The 16412-nt window shown below is 45.6% G+C and overlaps 1 protein-coding gene across 1 annotated transcript in view; it reads right to left on the reverse strand.

Moving 5' to 3' along the window:
• Window positions 1-16412, reverse strand: part of LOC119461954 (midasin-like) — a 268647-nt gene that overhangs the window by 18981 nt on the left and 233254 nt on the right. Inside the window, 5 exon segments of the mRNA XM_049672349.1 lie at window positions 217-646; window positions 5561-5747; window positions 10781-10853; window positions 10917-11032; window positions 15272-15477. Of these exon segments, the coding sequence (XP_049528306.1) occupies window positions 217-646; window positions 5561-5747; window positions 10781-10853; window positions 10917-11032; window positions 15272-15477 (1012 nt within the window).

A 16412-nucleotide genomic window follows, 5' to 3' on the forward strand; every position in this document is an offset into this window, starting at 1 on the left:
CCGTGGTTGACATGCATGTAAGCTGTCCAAAAACCATCAAATGTCACTGCAATGAAATTAAATTGAAACAATGACACACATAGGGAAGAAAAAAAAAAAAAAAAAAAAAGGGGGGCTTCCGCAGCTGTGCTGTTGCATCTGACAGAGCTGTACCATAACTGCATAATTATGCTGGAGCTGGAGGAGGCCTCCAATAGATGCCAACATTTCACTTGCCTTGCCTGTGTGGCAGCTTCCACACTGGTGCCGTGCTGTGCAAGCCATTGCACTAGGCGATGTGCACGCTGCTCAACCCTGTCCAAGTCAAGCTTGTCAAATGCCTGATGTAGGATTTCTCTCAGGTACTGCAGTGACTGCTCCGGCTTGGACTTCCCTGGTTCACCAAGCATTGTGTGCAAAGCCTGCACAGCTAGAAGCAGCGCCTTAACAAGATTCTCCACGGCAGAGTTGTTGTGTGGCTTAGGTTCTGGGAGTTCCACTTGTTGCCACTCCCTGGAGAGCACTCCTAAAGGCTCGGCAAGCACATGCAAGTTCCTGGCTAGTGGTGGGTGCAGAGTCTGGCCAATCTGCTCAGCATCTTGGCCAAGTGCCGCTAGGTGACTCACCACGTCTGAAAGCAACTCCATGCTAGGGTGGCCAAGCACACCTGTGCGAAAACACACAACAGTGGAGAATTTTCACTCTCCTTCATGGCTGAAACAATGCTTAAAGTGGCTCTGCTTAACCTTATTGAGGGCAAACAATGCATATGGTATTAAATGGCACTCACTCACTCACTCCCCAATATCCCATTCTTATACCTCGTTGCAGATATAAAGTGAAAACTAATAAGACAAATTCAGGCGCCAAGATCCCTAAAGTACACCTTTACCTAAAGTCTCTAGATTTTCTGCTCTTTTTTAGGTAGCAACATCTAGCTCCGTCGACTTCCATGTCCTTTCCCTAAGTTCCTGAAGCGGCTTATCCGCGTAGATAGCATCCGATTGTCAATGGCCACTTCTGCACTGCACGGGTCAAATATAAGTTTCAATCATGGGGCCAGACAATCAAATACAAACCCAAAAGCGGCTTAGTACTCCACTGTTGAGGCCGAACGTGAAATTTGTCACCGTAATTGTGAACCGTACTTATCAATGGTGTTTGTTCTCAACTCTTCTTTACGGCGACGCCTGCCGCATTTCTGCGGTCGTGCCAACCGCAGAAAATCCTTTGCACGAGGAAAAGACATAAGCGTGCCCAGAAGCACTGCTCACTATAATGCGTCTTCTCCCTGCCCTAAAGTTTGCGTGCAGCAGCTTGCAAGTGACTGCAGGGGGAACAGCGTTAAGAAGAATGTGGCTGCCAGAATGAGTGCCCCCCAATGAGATTCGTCGGCGGTGCTTCAAAGCTTGTCGCTACTCAAAAAAAAAAGCAAAAAGTATCTAGGGACTTTACCTTTATCAAGAACATAACTTTTGCGAGCAAGAAAACATTGTTTGCATAGGAAAAGATTGGTACCCACAACCACTGTGAAAAATGTGGCAACAGTTCCAGTGATGTAACACGTCCTATTTAAAATAGGTTAAGTCAGCCACTCATTTGAAAAAAAAAAAAAAAAAATGAAGAGTAAGGAACTGCAGTTTGGCATTTCTCGACAGATGTGACTGACGCTACCTTTTCCCACTGCTCTGTCAGTGCTATCTGGGGGGTAGTGCCACCTGTGCTCAACGCAGGCAGTGGCATCCAATAAAGTCTGAACTCTGCGACTGCCAGCCTCCTTACACAAAAAACCCCATTCATCAAGGATGGTTTAGATAGTTGAAGTTGCAATTTTGACAGCAAGCAAGCCATCTCGTGATAATAACAAAAACTGTGCAGAGTTTCTAGAAGGGCGACATTCTAGATTGATTCAATGTTGGCCTATGGTGTGCCTTTAAAACTTGTGGCTTCCACATCCATACAATGCACACCTGACCGTTATATTCAGTTTGCAAGCTGTTTATTGAAGGCACACTGTTCATTGAAGGCACACATAAAAGTAATTTTATAACAGGGACTGCAACATTCTCATTTGCCACCAACCTTGTACTATTAACATGTTTTTCCCCAACCTTGGCACTTTCCTGCAGATTGTGTAATTCTGTATTTATTAATTATCACTGATTATTTCTTGTCATTTTGACCACTGACACTGCACTGAATAACTTTTTGAACTAGATGTCATAGGAGGTCCCGCTTCAGCATTTGACTACGAAGCCTCATCTTGTATATACCACATGCATGTAACATATTCTATGCATAACAAAAACTATTCTAATTCCAAAGCACGCTCAGAGGTTTCTTCCTGTCCAATTACCACATGTCATACACAAACTGTCATAATCAGCAAATTTCCTTCTAAAGCATGCGTTTCAGAAAACTTGATTAAGCATTTCCTGATTGTGCTTTAATGCGACTAGCATTCTTTGGGAACTTCATGCACTTTCAGGGGACAATCTGCCTGCATCTCTAACCATTTTCCCACCAACTTGGGTCAGCGGGTAGGCCACGGTCAGGCTACTGTGCTGAGGGAACAGGATTTGAAACCAACCCTCGGACCAACTTGGATGACAGAGTATGTGTCAGTGGGTACGTGTCATCTTCAGTGTTTGACGTCAACTTGGTTCACTGGGCATGTGCCACTGAGTATGTGCTGCTCTTCAATGACAAAAAATGAAGCAATAATTTCTCCAGTGCTGAGCGGAATTGAACCCATGTCACATATATTCAGACAATCTTGCCTGACTATATAGTTAACCCTCGATATAACGAAGTCAGTAAAATTGGCAGTTTTCTTTGTTATATTAAAATTTCGTTATATTGAAATTCAACCTTTTTGCGGTCAAGTACAGTCGCCGACGGCTTTTTCTTCCGCAAAAGGGGCCCCGAAGTTTTATGAGCTATTAGTAACTAGAAAAATCTAAATTCAATGAGAAAAAATGTATTTTGTTGAATTTGAGAGTCGGCAACCAAAGATTGTTTGATGCCCTGCTGACGATACCTTCACATCGGTGGTACAAAGCAAAGCCTGCGACGTTTTCGTGTCCACTCCACCTCCGTAGCTGAGAGTGTTGCCCGATGTGGGACGATGCTATCATGAAAAAAGCAGGCAGAGGCAAGCAAATGGTTCGTCTGCCTCTCACTTCCAATGCATCTCTGAAACTTGACATTACATGACCTTCAGCACTAAACCTGCAGGAATACAGCGCACATGAAGCCACGGCCATCTCGGCTCATTGTCTTTGCACCCGCAGATTATCTTGAAGATGGAGCACGTGGGCAGTGTATGCACTCAGCTGCCCCAACAGCCATGCACAGCCATGGCCAGGCCAAAAGAGGAGGTGCGCGCTCACCTACCGCCCCCTCTCCCTAGCCCCCCTCCTATTGCTTGAGTGAACAGACGGTGCACATCAAGCCACCATCCTCCTCAGCTCACCCTAGCACACTTTCCCTCGCAGCCACAGCATACGGTGTGTGTGATAGCATCTTAGAGCTTTTGGACTTCATGCAGAACATGACGGCAAAAGGGTCTTACTGCTAGCAACGCTTTGGCGGCCACTCTTTGTAGCACACCGTGCGATTTGAGAGATGTATTCGCAAGCAGCCGCATGTAATTCAACCACTTCACAATCTGCATCTGCAGCAGTTCCCATTTATTGCCTCAGTATTCCATTGCGGTGGCAGTTATATTTCTGTATATTGAAATTAAGTATAAACACACTTTGTTACATTCAGGTTCGAAATACATGGTGTTTTATGAACAAGAAGATATAAAAAGAATAGTGCTTCATTATATCAAGAATTTTGTTATTAACTCCCGATTTAACTGCATATTCAAAAATGCACCATGTGCCAACTTCGTGGTGGCATTGCTAGATAGCGCAGCATGTTCAGTGGGAATATAAAACCCCTCAGTGATTAAAAGTAGTGCCATATCTACTGCCCTCCCCAACTCCGCGCTTGTTTTTCCCCCTCCCACACCTGACTCGACAGTGGCATTGCCAACAGTGTTGTAATGCAGCATATGATCTCGGGTATTTCTGCCCGTGTCGGGTGGTAATTGTAGTCAGGTGCTTGAAATTTCACCGCAATTTGTTTGGTTTTATAAGAAATTATGCCTTTAATGTTTACTTCAACATTAGGAAATAAAAACCTGTGTGTTCCTTTGTTATCAAGCCGAAGCATTGTGTGGAATATGGGCTTAAACGAGATACACCATGCTAGACTCTGCGCGTGCTCGCACTTTTTCCTCAATTAGGTTACAGTCGTGCGCTAATTCGTGGTTACAGTTGTGTGTTTCAAATGCTTGGTACGAGTGGAAGAGCTCTTTGAAAGCAGGGATGCCGTGGTACACTCGGGCATCCAGTCGTACCTCCTCCTCAGTGTGGTGTGCTTGTGTGCACATTGTGCTGGGTTTTGGTGCAACTATTCGCGTTATCTCACTTTTCAACTTCCCCGATCATTCGGCAATATTGACACAACTTGGATAATGTGTGACCACTTTGAGCAAGCAACAAATAAGAACACAATGAAAACAGTTGGCTGCTCCGAAGTTTAGTTGACAAGACCGGGAAGGTTCGTGCGCGGCGCTGCGTAGATGCACTATGGTAATGAAATCATGAACACAGGTGTCATACGAGAGCAGAGGCGTGTATGGTTTTTTATTAGTACTCGTTTTTGATAGCAGTTGCTGCATTTTATGTGTGTGCCATAGAGCCATTTCTGACAATGCTGCGGTCCTTGCGGCTGTGTGGGCACCACAACACTTTTGAAGTGGGTTTACTTGCTACCAATGTAGCAAGTACCTCTGCCCACCTTGTTCACCTCTGCCCAAGCAGAGGTGAACAACCACAGTTACATGTGTACAACACACATGTAACTGTGACTGGCCTATAATCTCAGAGAAATCCAGGGTCTCCGCCTCTCTTGTGGATGATGGTGACCTTGCTCTGGAGACATTCTGGCGGTATGGCATCGGTAGCGAGAATTCCACTGAAAACGTTACCGATCTGACGGAGTGATGCAGCTGGCGCCAACTTGTGACGTGCTGCGCCTACTCGCGATGCTCTCTGTGGCTTGCGCAAGCGGGGTGTGCGCGGGAATGGCGGCAGTTACGAACTTTGCATAGGTAAACTTTTCACCCCGTCTTGGCATCGGTTTAAGGGGAATTTAGCAACACAAAAGTCAAGCTCAGTATGCATAAAAAACAGCATCCAAAAGGCAAAATTTTGATCGTTGTATCTGACATGCAGTCATAACAAATAATTTTACTATATACATTTTTTTTTTCTCATATACCTAATGTGTAAGTCGACTCCTTGTTATAACTGATATATTGTTTTATGTGGTATCATTATAAGTGGACTGCACCATAGCACAATTTTTACCCACTATCTTTGATCATCACTTCGTGTGCCAGTTGCAACATAAGAACAACCACTTGCAGTTTCCATAAGATGCATTCGTGACCTTCAGTAACCTTGATAAAGTGAGCAATCTCTCAGCAACGAATCTCAGAGACAGTTGGCATATTCTGTCTTACCTCTGAAGGCAGGATGTGACAGCCGCTGTCCGCACTCTTGCAGCAATGCTAGCTGCAGTTGAAGCTTGGCTATAGCTTCGTCAATTGGGTCTTCACCCAGTTCAGCAGGCTTTGGCCAGGCTTTGAGCAGTACCAATGTCTGTTCCAGCCGCCAGCTGCTCTGGAAGATCGCTAAGGCCAGCTTCTCCTACCAGTCAACATACACATTTGTTCATAAAAAGACCAAGATGCCGAAAATTGTGTCATCTTCCAATAATAAGAACAGCGAAGCAAATGAAAAGAGACTATAGCATAAAATGAGTTAAACATTTTTAATGTGACAGGCACTCAATAACTTAGACTGTAAAGCACACTTGTAAAGCTCATTTGAAAACTGACAAGGTATATGCAATACTTTATTTACATGACTATAACATGGCTGCCAACATGGCCGTCATATGTTCATGGTTAACATGCAACTAGGCACCACACATTGAAACCAAACTTAATGGTTCTGAGATAGAGTAACAACATGTGCAACTGCTTATAAAATAGAGGCCTGTAAGCTCTTAATTCACTCTATTAACCTGTTCCTTATCAGCCATGAGTAAAAATGCAGGTCCTTCATTAACCGGACACAATGTAGCATCATTTAGCACCCCATATGTGGGGTGATGTGTGCCAACCCGCACTTCAAGCCTTCTTGATTCTACATTGCACTGTCACACACATCACAGAACCAATGTGCAAAATTTCACATGCTGCATGGTGTCCTGCTTGATTTTTCAGATGATAAGCGTGCAAGATGTCCCAAATGTTGCCTATCACCATTGTGAACAAAGCTGCCACCATTCAGGTTGCTGCTTGCCCCACTGCTTCAATTGCTGAATTTCAGCTCTTCCAAATATGGTTTGGCTGCTAAACTTGATTGTGAAGAGGTCTTAGCCATCATGGCACAAAACCATCACTTTTGGTTGCTCACTTAATGCTTTCCAAAGTAAAAAACAGCTGGAATACTTCTTTTTAAGAATGCAGTGAAACCTTGCTACTAGGAACACCACATTAACAAACTTTTTAGAGTGATGAACTTTTTGGAAATCCACTGCTGACTTCTTATAGTTTCAATGTAAAAATATTTCAGTACTACAAACTGCAGAATACCAAACTTTTCAGAATAACAATGATTATTCAGTTTTCTTGCCATGTTAACAATGCCTCATTACTACGAACTAATATTCCAAAATCTGGGGAGTCTTAGATTTCCGTGTATTTCTTTACGGCAGCCGAAGCAGTAGGCTAGCAGACAACAAGGCGCAGAAAGTGGACGCTGCGGCACATGGGTTCGGAAAACCTGAGACGGCATGCAATAAAAAATATAAAGAGAGAGAAAGAGAGAAAAAAATTACACCAGCTTCCCGTAGGGGAACCCTGAGTAGTATGCGAAGCAGCCATGGGGTCGACTCAAGGTAGTTTTATCAGCTGTATAAACTTGTACATGCAGCAGCACCAGCAACGCGCAGAACTGCTGTCGACGCCGTCAGCGTTTTGCCCGCGTTCGCACCAAACGTGGGCGGCCTTGGTGACTGTTGCCGGTGGGTGCCTCTGGGGTGCCTACCGTCGCGTCTCTAACCTAAGCTGCTTCGCATTATCGTGCGCAGAGCCGCAGGTGTTGCCATTCGTTATGCAATCCGGAGAGGAGAGGAGGGGGAGGAGGATGCGCATGCGCAGTAGGGGTGTGGACGCCGCACGGCAGAGGGAGGGAGTGACATAACCCGGACCACAAGCTACTTCGCATCTAAAAAAAAAAACATGGGAGAGAATTTTTTGTTTTGATCTCTTGCAGAGGCGATGACGCATCAGGTTTTGTGAGCACGTGCTCCGCCAAGACAAGTGTCGCCTAGCAACGGAGGCACGTCTCTTCCTTTCGTCTTCTTCTGCGGCTGTACTAGCTATGCACACGGAGAAATGTAATCTCCGTACTCACGGTCGCACTTTGCACTTTCCGGACGTTGCCGTTTACGTGCGCTTGCGCTTTGGAATAGACCAGGTGTCTGCTTCGAGTGAGACAGTTGCGGTGTCCACAGCAAAGAATGCAAAAAACAAAACAAACAACAAGAAACATTGCGCTTTGGAGGCTACATAGAGTTTCCTTTTTGTCAGTAGTTTTCTGAGCGTCTCTTTTACACACATGACTCTTATTATATGGTGCTTCGGTGATGCGTGGCGGAGGAATCTACGGAAAATAGCAACAGCGCCGGGCGAGAGCCAACAGCGACGTTTTTGTGGATAGCTCAAGTGACAACTTATGAACTGATGGGTTGATGGGCAGAATGGTTAATTTTGTGGCTTTCACTAATGATGACCTTTCAGAATAATGAACAATTTACCGCGGTCCCCTGAAGTTCGTTATACAGTTAAACCTGCTTATAACGAACATCCATATAACAAATTCCTGGATATAACGAAGTTTTTCTATTCCCCGCCGTTACTCCATAGAAGCACATGTATTTGAGACCTCTACGTAACGAAGTGGCAGCGGGAGACCCCCCCCCCCCCCCTCCCCGAAATAACGAATTTTCCCCGCCAACAATCTAGAAATTAGCCCCAAATTTTGTCCTTTTTGCGCGAGCAGCAACCGGAAGTACCTTCTCCACCGCTACGGAATGCGAAGCGAGCGCACGTGTACGTGCGTGCGAGCGTGTGCGAGGCGGGCCTGCATCCCTCGACCCGGCGATGTTGCCGCCGCGGGCGTGACCTTTCCCCCTCCCTTCATTCAAACCTGATCCTGCCGCTTGCTGCAGCTGGTCTAGCCCGCCAAGCCGGCACTCTCCTTTTCCAGTTAATGTTGCCGACGCGCTGGCAGACGCTGTGACACATCACAATCGATGAGTGCGGACATGCGCTGTCAAACGCTGGCGGCGTGTGGAAACGCCGCTGCAGAAGCGAGCGAAGTGACCTTCGTGCTGTTGTCTATCGCTTCAACGCAAACTAAGCGCCGAGAACACACAGCACGCACAAAGCTACGAGCCGCCGACACACCTACACTGCCTAGACTCTGCCCCAATGCAGATCGCTTTCAAGATACGGTCCATGCGACCACGCGCCGCCGCACAGTACGCAGTGGATGCCAGAGTACAGTACAATGCCGCCCGCTATCCCTCCCCCCTCGCCGGTGCCTCGAGAGCAAAAGAAGAAGGCGCGCTTCCTCCCTGCTTTTCTTCGTTGCGCGCGCGAGATTTAGACACGGTCGTCGGCTCCCCTTGCACGTTTTCACTCGCACATACAGCATACGGCGCGCGGCGACTGCGTTATCGGCCTTGGGCTTTATACGAAACATCTATGAGCCAAAACCAATTTCAGGGCCACAACGCGTCATAGACACCATCTTTAGATAGCAAATACGAATCTCAAGGGCCATACTTTTGCTGGCGGAAACCGAAAATACGTCATAGTTGTCACCGCCGGCACTTTGGGCGGCCAATGCCATCGTCAAGCCACCAAGCCAAGCGACATGAAAAGTCAAAATGGCTGCTCGGGCCGGCGCGGGGTGGCAGTTCGCAACGTATGATGCGGAAATGGTCCCACAGTTGAGACGCAACAGCGGGGTTACCAGTGCATTGGGTTCTATGGCAGCTGTGCCGGGACCGGCCGAAAACGACGTAACAACCAGGAAAACGCAGCACCCGGGAACCTAACAGCGGGGTTCTACTGTAACACTACATATATAATGCTACGACACTATCGTGATGCTCGCTCTTTGTTTCCAATGCCTCGCGCTTGTGCGAAACGACACGCGTCCACGCATGCAGTACCTGGTGTGACATTCCAAGGATGAGTGCTTCGACGAAAACGGAAAACGGGTGCGCGTTACAATTGAGGGCGCGTTAGAATCGAGTAAATACGGTAAGCGTTTCTTTTTCGAATTTTCTACCAAACCTGCATAAAACGAAATCCTCTTTATAACGAAGTTTTCGTCAATTTCTTTATATCCAGGCTTAACTGTATTGAGATTTTACTGTATCAGTAAGCTGCCATTCATTACTTGAGAAAGCCTTCCATGTGCACTCCAACCCATTTGGAGACTTCCTTCTCATGATCTGGTTCCTTTGCGACTACTGGGCCTAGATAATTGTACTCCTTCACACTTGGCTCAAGTTATCGCAAAATGCTTGCTGCATGGAAAGTACACAAGTAGGCCATCTATTGAAAGGCCAATGCCAGCATGTAATTACCACTACACAATGCACATGGCATTTACGCGGGAAAAAAGAAAGTGTGCACCTTTGCCCTTGCCATGCTTTTTAACACGACTTTGCGGTGGCATGCTGACTACTTAGGTAAGAAGAGAGGAGAGTAAACACACTTCCATCAGTAAGGGGGACTGCCAGTGCCAACTCATGTTGGCTAACAGGGAGTTGAGGTGCGGACGCCTTTGGGTTGAGGACAAACAACCCTTGTCACTTGCTCTTCAGAATTAGACAAAGTTAAGGACAGCAGCTGTCTTGTGTGACAGCTCTTTTCCTAGACAAAATGCAATGGGAGGCAAGAACAACCTCAAAATTTGATTGCAGGGAGAAAGTTCCTCTGCATTTACACGAGCGCTTGTGGTTCGTGTGTTGTAATAAACATACATTGTCTTATATGTTGTGTTTGGCTTATCTGGCGAAGCATGCCATGGATATGGCAGGCTTGACCATCTCTTGCGGCATGGCAGAAGGGGCTTGCATGATGCTGTCTACTTAATGTTACAATAACAAGTTCTGAGAAGGAAGAAAAGTGCTAAAATGTATAAAATATGCGTCTTGCAATTCAGTTTATACTTCTGAACATATAATGCAAAAAAAATATATAATAGTATTTAACATAATGACTGTTTGCTAACCTGGAAAGCAAGCTGAACTTCCAGACCAGCCACACACACCGAAGGTCCCCATAATTTTTACATCTACATATGTCTAATTGTTCAATGAAACATGTTGGACCACATGTTGGACTGAGCTGTCATACACATGCAAATGCCCTTGTCTGTGAATCCTAGAACAACCAAATGGCCCGCACTATTCTCGGTAAGGATAGTAGTTTGCGCCGAGATAGTTTGGACACCTTGACAGCGAAGCTTGCTACATATGCCAGTGGCTGTCACAGCTATATCTCTCTAATAAACAAGACTGAGAGCATGTGCTTGTACAGACGTCTTAAAGGAAAACACAGGGCTGCCTGACAAGCTTACACAAGACTCACCTTCCATCGGTCAAGGAAAGTCTGTTGTAGAAGTGATCCTTTTGAAGATTCCTCAAGTGAAGCAGCTAGATTCCTACAGAAATATAAAAAGCACGATAAGGAAAATGTGGTAGTCACTCCTTTCCAAACTACTTACTGCAGCTTCTCCAGTTTGTGAATTGCATCACAGGAACGACTGCGGTCTTCCACAGCCAGGGTGGCCAAGTGGCCCACAAATCCATAGCACCTTTCCATCACTTGTGGGTCAAACTCCTGGTGACGAAAATGCACAAGAGATCTCATGCAATGCTGTCAAGTATGCCGACATGCACTCAATGTAAAGCTGCTACTACATTTTCTGTAGCTACATTTTTTGAGGTCCCAATTCCTGTATGCATCGTTCTTCAGCATCAAAAAATGGTGTCATTGTGCATACAATCAGAAGCAACAATATTCTTTTTTCCTGTTTTTTCCAAACGGTATCTCTTCTGCAGTACAGGAAGAGCCTGCATTTCAACAATCAAGCAGGGGGAATAACTACTGTTACCCATTGGTGACTCATGCAAAGGAAAATAATTAGGAAAAAGATACAGTCACACTGTACAGGTGCGCTAGCTGTTTCTATATTAGGCACAGATGACTACAATTGGGCGGGTGTTTGGTTAGGAAGATCACATTGGCAGCCTCCACATGCCCAAAAGTGAAGCACAAGTTGAAGTTTCAAAGGCAGAGTAGCATAGTTAGCAGCCAGGCCACCAAAACATTGGCATAATAATTACAATCGACTTCTGTTACTTCGACCCTGACGGGATCCACGAAATTCATCAAATTATTAGGAGAGCCAAATTAAACAAGATGCGGGAAAAAAAGCTAAAATGCACCACTGATTCATTTAGCAGCATTTGCCCGATTCTAACATGCCCCCGAATCAAATGTGCACCTGCTTCCTACGTGTCCAAAGTAGAAAAATAATGCAGAAATCAGATTAAAGCTCCTAAACAAAATACCGGATTTTTTAGCAAGAAAAATGGGCAAGAATTGTACAATGGTGGGCGGTTTACTAAAGTCAACTTCGCTGCAATACAACCAAGTTATGCAGTAAAGCATGCGAACGCGCTTTTGGGCCGGTATTTTGTAGCGATGTCTTTCCGATGCTAATGCCTTTTCACGCTTGGTCAGTGGTCAGAGCGACGGTTAGCTCACATTATCAACGGGATCAGCTGGCCTTGAGCGGTGGATGATAAGACTAGTATAGAATCAAGCATAACGCATCGCTATAAAATACCGGCCTTGGTTTTGTATGTGATTGCACCAGGCAGGCAATTATGTGCCTAACTTTCTTGGAGGGGAAAAAAATAAAAAAATCAGAGATCGTGAGCTACTCTTAATGCTTTAAAATATTCCTAGAACAGGCTGAAAATGGATGTTTTGGTGGTAGATCACGTGTGTTCAACAAATTCAGTTCCCTTAAGTGGAGTCCTCGAAGAAGTGAGACTTGCCTAGGGTATGGAAAAGGTCAATAAACATCAAGTTGACAGAATGCAAACCCATGACATAAAATTTATGTGCGAATTAGTTTACAATGTCCAGTGCTTCCAATGTCCAATGATCCCCCAGTGCTTTGCCCACTCATCATCGTGGATATGCGGTGTTTTTTTCACTTCAGGCTTTCTGTTAACACATCCAGGTCAGGACTGCACACAATGTCCAATGATCCCCCGGTGCTTTGCCCTCTCATCATCGTGGATATGCAGTGTTTTTTTCACTTCAGGCTTTCTGTTAACACATCCAGGTCAGGACTGCCCACATTAACACGTTTTAGCAAAACTTGCAAACGTGTTTATGAGTGGGTAAAGAAACACTTCAATGGAAAACAATGGAGTTGTTTATGAGTGGGTAAAGAAACACTTCAATGGAGTCGTTTTGTGGTGCTGATAAGGGGCCTAGTCAGGTGAGTCATGTCGTCACCTTTCACCTCAGCACCATGAATATAGCCTATTCATGTACAGCCGGCTTACGTTACTTCAACCCTGACGAGACTGACGAAATTATCCGGCAGGTCTAATCAAACATGATGCAGAAGAAATGCCAGCACACACCGCTGATTCATTTGGCAGTATTTGACATATTCTTACATGCCCCCGAATCAAACGTGTGCCCACTTTCTATAAGTCCGAAGTGAGCTTTGGCGCAATACATACATGTTATGAGGGAAAACATAGGAACACCGCAAAAGCGGTCTTGGATTTGTATTGGATTGCACTGGGCAGGCAATTTTTGCCCCAATGTTTCTTCTGCCAAAAAAAAAAAAAAAAAGGAAGGCGGTTGTTAGAATCAGGTAAATACCAAAATCAGACACTGCGAGCAACGCTTATTGCTTGCTTGAAAATATTTCTAGGGTGGGCCGAAAATAGATGTTTTCAGTGGGCGATGGCATGGGTTCAACGCATTCACTGTCCCCTAAGCTCCACCGAAACCACGGAGAAAGAACAATTTAAGAGGCGCAACTCGGCTCCTTTCAGTGTCGTCATAATGTCACACAGGAGCGCGGCGGCGGACATCGTGCCAGCGCCCCCTACCAAACGCCAGACGGCTGATATATGGTCATCGTAACGGTTTGTCGAAGTGATGCGGCAGATTTGTCTGACACAGGGAGCGCGCTCTTGTCGTCTGCTCACGTGCGGCTGCTTTATACCAGAGAGCCGCCCTGCATTAGGTAGCTATAGCTGGAGTATACCAGCTGAACACGATGCCTGTCACTAAATGAGACAGCAGCTATCACAACGAGCTCTCGCTAAGCTGGCCCTGTGCCATGGGACAGGACCGACCAGTACTGCCCCAAGGAGCAAGAACTACTTTTTCAGCTGGTCAAAGATGACTGCGCCTCCAAGGTCAGCGTAGTATTTACGCCTGCTGACCATTCCGCTGAGGAAATGCTTTTAGCAGATGTAGTCGCTTGTTGTCGGTTCTCGATCCTCGCTTACTATAGCTCTCGCCCATTCTTGCAGGCATTCAAGGTCATTTGTTCGAGTGTTTTCCGCTCAGTACTTATATCCACTGTTACAGTTTGGGACGAAGCATCGGTGCCCCATTTTCGATAATCAGTGAATGCATCCACAACAAGGAGCAGAAAAAAACATTTATTACACTTACATTGTAGAGGAGCAGTGAAGGAACTGCAGAACTAAGAAGGGATCATTCTGACAGCGCGAAACAAGCGCCAGACTCTGCTCAACTCTCCTGTTCCGTCTGTACACGTCTCCGCAAACGTGCCACAGAAATATAATGAAATCTTGTTTCCCCGCACAATAGCTATGTATCATATACTCTGGTCGGCCCATTTTATGGCGCATGAAAATAAAGTAGAACAAGTTCTCGTTTTTCGTTACGTCAGAAAACTTGAAAAGCACCAAGTGCAGTTTTCTATACGCACATGGTTAGGGTTGCACATCGTCTGCTCTTTCGATATGCGCCTGGCTACGATCGCAGATCGTCAGATTTTTCAAGTGTGCTAGTTTCTTGCTTTTATTGCCGCATAAAAAGCATGTGATCCTAAATTTAAATCTTGAAAAAGATATATGTACCAAAATGGTCTACAGGTCTTTTATTCCTTGAGTGCAAACCGCGCTGGCGCAAAACTTTCTGCGACATCCGACAACCCAGCGCAAGCGGCCAGTAGCAGACAAAGCTGGGCGCTGTCGAAGAAGAAATAATATATATATTTTTTTGCGTCCATGACCGCGGCCGCGCGCGCTCCGACCGTAAGGGAAGTAGTCCCTTGCGGCGGCGTCGCCGCCCCAACGTTCACCACCTGCGTTAGCACATCTGAAGCTGTGCGTCTCCTCCTCACCCAACGTGACATTATCACGACAAGTGGTCACGCCGGCGCCAGCCCATAGTTTCACCTCCTGTTATTCTTCCTCCGTGACCGAGACAGACGCTGCCATTAAAGGGGTCTCTATAAGGGTCACCATAAGGGTCAGGCGCATGCGTGGCAGCTCAAGTTTGAATTGCTCAGTGAAGGCCAATTTTAGGATCGAAATACCGAAAGCTGGTGGGATCCTTCGGTCAGGATCGAATGAACCGAAAAATCGAATTAAACCATAGTTGAATTAACGAAGGTCTACTGTATTATCAAATAATCACATTGTCAATTGATTCAGCCTCTAGTGATCAGCACTAATGCGATCTTGGAACTAAGGCACTCTTCTGGTGCAAATATTTTTGCTGCTTATTAGGTGCAATAATGTGGAGAGTTTGGATACTAAAGCACCTGCTTTCCCAATGGTAAATGCTCAAATGATGTGACAGTTTACAGTTTCAAAACCAACCATGTGACCAAAAATGGGTTATGTTGCAGAACAAGCTGGAACACATTACCTAGTGCATTTAAACTGCTCGAAACAGCTCAGGTTTCACTATTGTCTCCCCTTGTAACAGCCATTTACAGTCCAGAAAAAGTTCAAAAAGTTCAGACAGACAAATAATAATAAACAGCAAAAGCGAAGATACCTTGCTAGGATAGCTGCCAGCCAAGGCGGAAACACTTGCAATGCAGCGATAGTAGTAGTGATGACACCCGGCCCAGTTCTGGCTCATGAAGTCATCCACAACTGAAGACAAGCTCTGTTTAACTGCTGCTGGCAGCTCAAGTGCTGGTGCCTCAAGCATGCTATGTGCTGTTGGACCAAAAAGCTGGCCCTTGCGGTACGACAGACCTGCACATGTGATAGTGTACAGAGTTTAAAGGCTGTGGCAAAAAGTACATTCAAGATGCAAGACACTGAAAGAAGTAGACATATGTGCAGTTTCTTCGTAATTAATAAAATGACATCTACTTTTATCTCGCTTCCCCTTCATTTATAGTGGTAGCCACGAGTGCTTTGATTTTCTGACCCTGCCTATTGAAATTGCGGCCAGATATAACAAACATTTTCAAATGCACCGTACTGTCACAACAAACACTTTAAACCCGGTTGCGTTAACAGGAGGGTGCATGCGAAGTTCCAAAGTACAGAAGTGCAACCGAACAGGGCACACAGCAGCCCCCCCCCCATCCAGTCCTCTATAAACGTTGCTCCTGTACAAGTGCAATGATTTGACCGCAGAGGTGAGCAAGCGCCGCCTTGGTGTCCAGATTTCAGAAGCCGAGAGGGAAGTCCCTTGCTTTCAACTATGCTAGGATATCCATGCTTTCAAGGCTTAAGCTTGCTTCACGGCAAGGCCGTACAGTGTATGGCAGCAGTGGCCTCCAAGACTGGAGTGTGTGCTGGTGCTATCTCAGACGCCACAGCAGCGGTACTCTCATGCACTCTGATGTGATGATGATGATGATATGTGATGTTTAGTGGCGTAAGGGCCAGATCTGGCCAAAGAGTGCCATGCAAGTGATTATAAAATTTAATAGAACAGTAAAGTGGAAAGGATTGAACACGGATGTATATGGGCCTAAAGGTAGAGTCGCTGCACAGTGCATAAAACATAAATGTATTAAAATTGTGGCAATGGCTTTAAAGTGTCCTGCAAGACATAAAACATGTTTTGAAACGGATGATTTACTAAAATTTATAAGTGCCAGTGGCACTTCTGCCTCATCAGGAACCTTGTGTGCAAGGCTTAGGAGGCACGTGCCATACAAATGCTAGTATTGTAG

The sequence above is a fragment of the Dermacentor silvarum genome, chromosome 8, assembly GCF_013339745.2.
Source record: "Dermacentor silvarum isolate Dsil-2018 chromosome 8, BIME_Dsil_1.4, whole genome shotgun sequence".
NCBI lineage: Eukaryota > Metazoa > Arthropoda > Arachnida > Ixodida > Ixodidae > Dermacentor > Dermacentor silvarum.